At 37.9% G+C, this 9,552-nt stretch overlaps 1 protein-coding gene across 1 annotated transcript in view; it reads right to left on the bottom strand.

Moving 5' to 3' along the window:
* Positions 1 to 8,951, bottom strand: part of LOC107665994 (probable ATP-dependent RNA helicase DDX27) — a 14,507-nt gene extending 5,556 nt beyond the window's left edge. The window contains exons 1-10 of the mRNA XM_016457085.1: positions 8,767 to 8,951; positions 6,452 to 6,601; positions 5,967 to 6,026; positions 5,290 to 5,485; positions 4,321 to 4,370; positions 4,061 to 4,144; positions 2,780 to 2,885; positions 2,493 to 2,666; positions 1,228 to 1,378; positions 1,048 to 1,147 (exon numbers count right to left, since the gene is read on the bottom strand). Of these exons, the coding sequence (XP_016312571.1) occupies positions 1,048 to 1,147; positions 1,228 to 1,378; positions 2,493 to 2,666; positions 2,780 to 2,885; positions 4,061 to 4,144; positions 4,321 to 4,370; positions 5,290 to 5,485; positions 5,967 to 6,026; positions 6,452 to 6,601; positions 8,767 to 8,853 (1,158 nt within the window). The 5' untranslated portion in view covers positions 8,854 to 8,951. The remainder of the gene's footprint in view (positions 1 to 1,047; positions 1,148 to 1,227; positions 1,379 to 2,492; positions 2,667 to 2,779; positions 2,886 to 4,060; positions 4,145 to 4,320; positions 4,371 to 5,289; positions 5,486 to 5,966; positions 6,027 to 6,451; positions 6,602 to 8,766) is intronic.
* Between the last annotated feature and the right edge of the window lie 601 nt (positions 8,952 to 9,552).

Genomic DNA, 9,552 nt, shown 5'->3' with positions numbered 1-9,552 from the left:
TCTATCTATCTATCTATCTATCTGTCTATCTGTCTATCTGTCTACCTATCCGTCTGTCTTTCTGTCTGTCTATCCGTCTTTCTGTCTGTCTATCCGTCTACCTATCTGTCTGTCTGTCTGTCTATCTATCCATCTATCTATCCATCCATCTATCCATCCATCCATCTGTCTGTCTATCTGTCTGTCTGTCTCTGTCTATCTGTCTACCTGTCCGTCTGTCTATCCGTCTACCTATCTGTCTGTCTGTCTCTGTCTATCTGTCTACCTGTCCGTCTGTCTATCCGTCTACCTATCTGTCTGTCTGTCTCTGTCTATCTGTCTACCTGTCCGTCTGTCTATCCGTCTACCTATCTGTCTGTCTGTCTCTGTCTATCTGTCTACCTGTCCGTCTGTCTATCCGTCTACCTATCTGTCTGTCTGTCTCTGTCTATCTGTCTACCTGTCCGTCTGTCTATCCGTCTACCTATCTGTCTGTCTGTCTCTGTCTATCTGTCTACCTGTCCGTCTGTCTATCCGTCTACCTATCTGTCTGTCTGTCTCTGTCTATCTGTCTACCTGTCCGTCTGTCTATCCGTCTACCTATCTGTCTGTCTGTCTACCTACCTGTCTGTCTGTCTATCTATCCGTCTATCTATCTATCCATCCATCTATCTGTCTGTCTATATATCTATCCATCTATCTTTCTTTCTATCTGTCTACCTGTCCGTCTGTCTATCTGTCTACCTATCCGTTTGTCTGTCTATCTATCCGTCTGTCTGTCTGTCTATCCGTCTGTCCGTCTGTCCGTCTGTCTGTCTGTCTCTGTCTTTCTTTCTGTCTGTCTATCTATCTATCTATCTGTCTACCTATCCGTCTGTCTATCTATCTATCTATCTATCTATCCGTCCGTCCGTCCGTCTCTGTCGATCCGTCTTTCACTTTTTACTCTTATTACTTGCACAATAACCTGATTTCAACACTGGATACATCAAGCATCCATATACACAAACTGAAGTGAAGTGGAATTAAGTCGAGTAACGCTGTAAAGCTGAAGGTCAGCAGCATCACCTCTTCACTCATGGTGGCTGAGAACAGCATGGTCTGTCTCTGATAGGAGCACATCCTGATGATCTCCTTCATCTGCTCCTCGAAGTACTCGTCCAACATCCTGAGCCAAAGACACACGTCTAAATAACCAGCAAAGCACTGAGCAAGTCTGAGCAGTAGCTCTAGGAGTCTGGCTCTCACCGGTCGGCCTCGTCCAGGATGAGGATCTCGATCTGACTGAGCTCAAACGAGGGTGTGTTGTGCAGGTGGTCGATCAGGCGTCCCGGTGTGGCGATCAGGACGTCTGGCCCCGCCCTCAGTGCCGCCTCCTGAGACTTCAGGTCCAACCCACCTGACAGACACATCACAAACCTCTCACAATACTTCCCGCCTTCAATTCTAACAGTATATCCAAGTGTCTTATTTTAACATGTGAAAGAGAGAATTAACCCTCTAAGCGCCAAAGTCGCAAAATTGCGACAAGACGTCATCATTTTTCCAAAAAAACCCTGGCGCCTAAAGGGTTAAAGCAGCAGCGCCGGTCTTAATCTGTGCTGTTATTTTTAACTAAAACTATATAATAAAAAAAAATAAAAAAAATTATATATATATATATATAACAAATAAAGCTGAAATAAAAACTTAATTATTAGATTAAAAACTTGAAATAAATGAAATCTTGACAAATAAACTAAATTAAATAAGTTGAAGTTGAAGTACTAACATTACTAAACCAAAAACTGAAATAAAGATGAAATAATACAGAAATATGTATAAAAAATAATGTATAATAAAATTAGCACATAGAATTGCTAAAACCTAAAAAAAGAAATAAAATAACACTATTAAGATGAAAAACTCACCAAAACGCACCATTTCTAATGTTTTTTTTCTAACTAAAATTAATTTTATTAAAAGTACTACATTTTTTAAGTTTAGGTTGAAGTACTAAAATTATATATGAAAAAAAAACTTAAATAAAATTAAAAATATATATAAAAAAAGACAAAAGCACATAATTACTAATACTTTAAAACTAAAACATTTTAAAACAAGTTGTTTAAAAAATAAATTAAGCTAAAAAAATATTAAATGAGAAAAACTTAATTAGAAAGTTCACTTGACAACTAAAGAGGTGGGGGGGAAAAAAAAAAAAGTTAAATAGAAATGTTTAAAAAAAACATGAAATAAAAAATGTTTTAAAAATGTAATAAAAATGCCAAGAGCACATTATACAGTATTACTCAAACTAAAATAAATAAATAAGTTTAGGATGAAGTACTAATATTACTAAAACAAAAACAAATAAAAATTTAGAAAAATATAAAATACAAAAATGACAAAAGCACAATTGTATATTAAATTGTTGTATAATATTTTTATATTAAATATACAAATCAAAATTAATTCAACATGTGAATGAATACTACAGAAAATGAATCCTACTAAAGCAGCAGGGCTCTTACCCACAGCCAGGCAGGTGCTGATGCTGGTGAACTGAGCCAGCTGGCGGGAGACGGAGTGCACCTGGATGCCCAGCTCTCGGGTCGGCACCAGAACCAGCACACGCGTCACCTGCGTCTCTCTGGGCTTGTAGATCAGACGCTCCAGCACCGGCAACATGAAGGCTGCCGTCTTTCCTGAGACACAGACAGAGAGGCGTCGAAGCGCGTCACATCCATCCTCATTCATTAACAGAAAAAGCCATATTCATTCTTTCTTTCTGGTCAAATCAAACAGACAGAAGTCTCACCAGTGCCAGTGGCGGCACATGCACAGATGTCTTTTCCCAGCAGCCCCACAGGGACGCAGGCTTTCTGAATGGGAGTGGGCTGCTTAAAGCCCATAGTAGTGATGGCCTGAACAAACACGAGGAAAACACTTCAGAAACGCTGTGCATCCTCTACTGAAGGCCCATGTTACATCATATGGTGCACAGTTTTATTTGGATGCAAATGATGTTTCTCAGCTGATAACGGACCGTTAAAACATTTAAAATGTAATGCAAAAGGGGTCACTTATTCACACCACATGCACATCTCAAGAAATTCTCCAGGTCATTGTCATCAAAGCACTTGTACAAGCTACAGTAATTCGTTACACTGCAGCCTAAACTAACATTACTACGTCAAAAATGACTGAGAAGCACTAGAAAATGATAACTTACATTGGTGCATATACATTAAAACTATATTATATGACATTATCAGAACTCGTTTATCGAAATTTTGTAATGTTTGCTCATCAAGGCTGCATTAATTTGATAAAAAATTAAGTAAAAACAGTAAATCAGTATCATTACTGCAGTCTTCAGTGTCACATGATCCTTCAAAAATCAATCTAAGATGCTGATTTGCTGCTCGAGAAACATTTGTGACCCTGGACCACAAAACCAGTCATAAGGGTCAATTTTTATGAATACATAAGCTTTCCATTGATGTATGGTTTGTTAGGATAGGACAATATTTGGCTGAGATACAACTATTTGAAAATCTGGAATCTGAGGGTGCAAAAAAAATCTAAATATTGAGAAAATCATCTTTAAAGTTGTCCAAATGAAGTTCTTAGCAATGCATATTACTAATCAAAAATTAAGTTTTGATATATTTACAGTAGGAAATTAACAAAATATTTTCATGCAACATGATCTTTACTTAATATCCTAACAATTTTTGCCATAAAAGAAAAATCAATAATTTTGACCCATACAATGTATTTTTGGCTATTGCTACAAATATACCCCAGCGACTTAAGACTGCTTTTGTGGTCCAGGGTCACATTTCTGATTATTATCAAGACATTATAAATGTCTTTACCATCACTTTTGATCAATTTAATGAATCCTTGCTTAATAAAAGTACTAATTTATTTAAAAAATAAAAACCTGACCCAAACTTTTGGAAAAAAAAAAAAAGTACTGAAGTGATGGTTATTTTCAGAAAATAAAAACGTAATTTAAGATTTAAAAAAATAAACAATACAAAGAACATAAAAGGCTGAAAAGCATCACACATGCATGTGACGTCAGACTCGCCTTCAGTAAAGGTCTGGACAGATTCATGTCCTGGAAGGTGAGGTTCTCATCATACTGCGAGGCGTCTTCAAAAAATGCTTCAGACTGGAAGAGAGCGAGAGAGAGAGCGAGAGAGAGAGAGAGAGAGAGAGAGAGAGAGAGAGAGAGGAGTAAAACACTGAGCAAACCTCCAGAACATCCCAAACACAGAAATATAACAGAGAGAATCCCTTCACACCATAAACAACAGCAGCAGCTCAACAGAACCGAGCCATACTCACAGTTTCTGCTGTTTTCCTCTTGCCTTTCTTCTGTTTTTCTCTCAAAGTGTCTGTAAGAAAAGAGAGAGGATGAAATATAGCAATTCATTTGAGTTTCCACTCTTTTCTTCGCTTTTCAAATGGCTTGTAAAAGTGCCGTGCGCATTTTACTTTCACTTTCAAAGTGACGCAATTCGGCGTCAAGCAATTGTTCATTTGAGTTTTCCCTCTTTTCCTCGGATTTCTTGGCTTTCAAATAGCTTGAAAAAGCGCCGTGCGCATTTTACTTTCACTTTCAAAGTGACGCAATTCGGCGTCAAGCAATTGTTCATTTGAGTTTTCCCTCTTTTCCTCGGATTTCTTGGCTTTCAAATAGCTTGAAAAAGCGCCGTGCGCATTTTACTTTCACTTTCAAATTAGCTGCAATTCGACGTTGATTCAATTCAAGCAACAACAACGTCAATCTCAGAACTTTTATTAACAAAACGAATAAAAATACACCATATATGCCAAACAGGCGCCTTTGCATTTCCTTTCTAAACAATCTTTTGCCATCGTCTTGTCTTTCTCACCTCACTCTTGTCAGTCAGCTCGACTCACTCTCCTCACCTGATAAATAAAATCTGACTCCTTCTCCGTGGAGCACTGTCGTTCGTGCACGGTTCGGCACGGAGCATTGAGCGTTTAGTTTTTAAGGGTCTGTCCTCTAACTGAACTAGGCTAAATGATTTTTGTTACTATAAAAAAAATCTAAACGACGGTGGGGGGCGGTGCTGCGGTAACCGAAAACACCGTCTATCGCAGCAAGCCTAGTGGTGACTGTGTCAAATTGATGTACATATAGCAGAAATGTACGGAAAAATTCAGTTAATGACGTAATCAAACAGACGATGAACACTAGTAACAGCAATGATTATGTTGCAATCAAACTTGTAGCAAAATTTGGTAGTTTATGTTGTTTCAGTGTTTTGATTGACTGTCAATACACACCTGCTTTTTTGAGCACCTCTTCATCACCTGATGAGAACTCATCTTCATCTACCTCATCATCATCATCATCTCCACCGGATTCTTCATCGTCGTCATTTTCATCTTCTTCTTTATCATCATCCTCTTCATCATCATTGTCATTTTCCAGTTTAGAGGCTGAAGCTTCTGTTTTCTTGCTTACTTTTTGAGTTTTTTCCTGCAAATACAAACAAACATTTCAGAAACATTTTAGTTCAACTTCAAATTTTATGTCACATACACAAAACCATAAAATAAAGAGTGGCATATGAATAACATTTTAAAAGATATCTGGTGGTCAAAACTTTGGAAGATTTAAGTCTTAAGGCTGCATTTATTTAATCAAAGATACAGTCAAAATTATGAAAGAATTTTACAATTTAAAATAACTGTTTTCTATGTGAATATATCATAAACTGTAATTTATTTCTGTGATCAAAGCTGAATTTTCAGCATCATTACTCCAGTCTTCAGTGTCGCATGATCTTCAGAAATCATTCAAGAGACATCAACAAACATTTTCAAACTACAAAAGAAACTTCTTTCAAAAACATAAAAAATGAGGCTGCATTTACTTGATCAAAAATACAGTAAACACAGTAATATTGTTTAATATTATTACAATGTTTTCCATTTGAATGCTGAACATATCGGCTTACCTCAATTTTGCGCTTTTTCCGCACTTTCTCGATCTTTTCATCCAGAGTAGTGGGCGCTTTCTGGAAAAGCGTTCAGGAGGGAAGAAGATTATTCACCGTGACTAACGTGATCAACAGCCCTGAAATGCGAAGTGAGAAGGTGCATCCCAAATCGAGTACTTATGCACTATTCTATGACGTTTAGTAGTATAAATAGTGCGAGTAGTGCGTTCACACTGAAAATTCCAAAAAGAAAAAGTGCACTTTAAATACCCGGATGATGCACTTAACCGAAAAAATTAAGTGTGTAATGTTGGACACTTCATGCACTCAATTGTCGCAGCTTTAATTACGTACCGAAGGGGGAGGGGCTATGAGACTCCGATTATGAATGACAAAATAACTTTATATAATTCATACTATACATGGTTGAGTACATAGTGCATAAGTACATAGTGTATGAGTGCATTGTGCGTCATTTGGGACGCAGCTAGAGTCCCACTCACTCTCTTCTTGAGCTGCGCCATCACGTCTGCCATGGCCCAGTCCTCGCTGTACAGTCCTTCCCGCTCGCCGAACTCAAAACCTGCGCTGAACTCTCCAGCGCCACGGCCCTTCAGAGCGCGCTTCTGCTTACTCAACACGATGGGCTGCTCCTGAAGATACACACCACCATCAGCTCACTTTAACAGCCTTAACATGGTGCACTGATGGTATTAGACGCCAATACTATGGTACTTCGAAAAACACCATTCATCTGCTGTGGTATTTGCATGTAAGGGCTGCACGATAAATCGAAATGCGTATCTTTCAGTGAAGCAAGGTTCTGTGATCAGCAGTAAATCTCCATCCAAAGGCCAGAGAGCGCTCTCGCACTGAAACTCCAAATACGCCTCGCAGAAGAAACCCAGAAAATGCCTATCGCTGCAGCTGAATAAACAGAAGATTTAACTTTTATTGATTCAACATGACTAATAAACACACGACTATGGCAATACACGGTTTATCTGAGTTCTTATTATTATAATTTTCATTAAAATAAAGTATATTTATAATGCAATGCCTTTATCACTGCTTAAATACTATGAAATATGTTGCGTGCCTTATTCTGTGTAAGAAGCCACATCATCTCACAGAAGGATTTATTTCAAACACTCGACTGACGTTATGAAGTGAGTTTGGAGTAAAAATATGTTATTAAATGTGGTGCTTTCACATGCTTTCAGATGGAGCAGCATTTACTTCACAGAGCCGTAGTTCGCTGAGAAGCTACGCAAACAGCTGTCATTATCGCGAACGATTTCTTCGATTTCAGAATCACGCAATAAAATCGTCTGCGATTTTTTTGTGTAACTTGTCAGTGAACTACGGCTATGTGTAGTAAATGCTGCTCCATCTGAAAGCACGTGATGATGATTTCCTGCAGATTACAGAACCGGCTTTACTAACAAAATGCGCATGACAATCGCATTCGATTAATCGTGCAGCCCTATTGCATGGTGCACCAATGTACCTCCAAGAAAACCATGGTAAATGTTCATCAATCAGCATACTATAGTAATACCACTCGACATGACCAAAACACCATGGTAGTACCATGTTAAAAAAAAAAAAAAAAAACTTTTTGGTGCATGAATGACAACCATACTCATATACCATGGTACTCCAAGACACTTATACTATGGTATTACCAATGTGCAGTCCAAATTCTACAATAGTATTAACATGGTATCATGGTTTGTGCTAAAAAAAAAAAAAGTCCAAAAACACAGTATTGCCATCAAGCATGTACACAAAAAAAAAGTGGTGATAGAATGGTATTGATCAAAAAAAAACAAAAAACACTCAAAAACACAGGACTGACATGGTATGCAAAACATGAAATTACCACAGTATGAGGTTCAAAACACAGTATTACTATGGTATATCAGCAAGTAACATCGTATTATTATGATGCACAATGCACATAAAAAACATGGTATTACCATAGTATGACACTCAAAACACCGTATTATTTTGATATACCACTAGATAAAAGAGTATTATCACGATGCACATAAAAACTTGCCATTACCACAGTATGAGGCTCTAAATACGGTATTACTATGGTATATCATATCATTGCTCTTTTGTTGATTTTGATTGCTTCCATTGTCCTCATTTGTAAAGTCGCTTTGGATAAAAGCGTCTGCTAAATGACTAAATGTAAATGTAATATCAACAGACTCAAAACTAGCGCTGTCAAATGATCACAATTAATCGCACACAAAAAAAGGTTGTGTATTGTGTATATTTATTATGTATATATAAATACACACACATACAGCATATATTATGTAAACAAAAACTTTCATTTTGAATGCGATTAATCGCGATTAATCGTTCGACAGCGCTACTCAAAACACGGTACTACCACGGTACATCCTTAAACAACGTAGTACCATGATGATGCACATCAAAAAACGTGGTTTTACCATAGTATAATGATCAAAACATAGCACTACCATGGTACAACCTCAAACAATATAGTATTACCATAATGCACACCCCAGAACATAATAGAACAACAGTATAAAGTTTAAAACATAGTACTGCCATGGATTCAACATTAGATAACATGCTGCACATCAAAAAACGTGGTTTTACCAGGCTCAAAACACAGCACTACAATGGCACATCGTCAAACAACATCATTTAGCATGGTACTTTACACCTCGAAACATGGCATTACCACGGTACATTCTCAAACAACATAGTATCACCACAATACAGGCCAAAGGAAAAACATGATGACACTAAGATAGCAGTAAAGTGAACTTACGGCTTCATCGTCAGACGCTGAGTCCGGATCCTCAGGACCTTCATCATTATCATCGATAGTTCTGATCAGATCCAGATCTGAAAACATCTTTGTGCCGCACTCGCAAAATAAACTTCACACACTCCTTATTAAAACACGTGCGTCGCTGAAGCAGCGGATCTGCGTCATTCTCTCACGGCTCTTGATCAGCGGCTGCGGCGGCCTCATGAGAGCACACTGACATCTAGCGGCGCGGAGGACGAGACCGCTGCTGCGGACGCCTCTTCTTCTCCTTCGTAAAGGGGTCATATGACGCGATTTCAAGTTTATAATGATCTTTAAAAAAGCATCATATGACCCCTTTAATAAAGCAAGTTATTTCAACACAAAATTATACGATTAAAATTATATGAAGTCAGTTAAGACTGCAGATGACTGCATATGTACATTAAAGGGTCTCTGAACACAAAATATGATTAAAACAAACAAACAAAAAATAAATATTGGAAAATGGCATCTCAGGAACCGCACGCCAGTGGTTTGAGTCTTACCTCTCAGATAGGTCCTTCAAGGTCTACCTCTCATTCCATCCTGATGATCCGACGACAGCTGCTCGCATCTCAGCATGTCTGACAGACATTTCTTGTTGGATGATGGACCATCACCTTCACCTCAACCTGGCTAAGACAGAACTGCTTGTGGTTTCAACAAACCCATCACTTTATCAAAATTTCACCATCCAGTTAGGCTCATCAACCATAACTCCTTCAAAAACAGCTAGAAACCTTGGAGTTGTGATTGATGATA

The sequence above is a fragment of the Sinocyclocheilus anshuiensis genome, unplaced genomic scaffold, assembly GCF_001515605.1.
Source record: "Sinocyclocheilus anshuiensis isolate Anshui unplaced genomic scaffold, SAMN03320099.WGS_v1.1 scaffold447, whole genome shotgun sequence".
NCBI lineage: Eukaryota > Metazoa > Chordata > Actinopteri > Cypriniformes > Cyprinidae > Sinocyclocheilus > Sinocyclocheilus anshuiensis.
The sequence above is the reverse complement of the archived record's forward strand: the minus strand, read 5'-3'. Positions and strand labels throughout refer to the sequence as shown.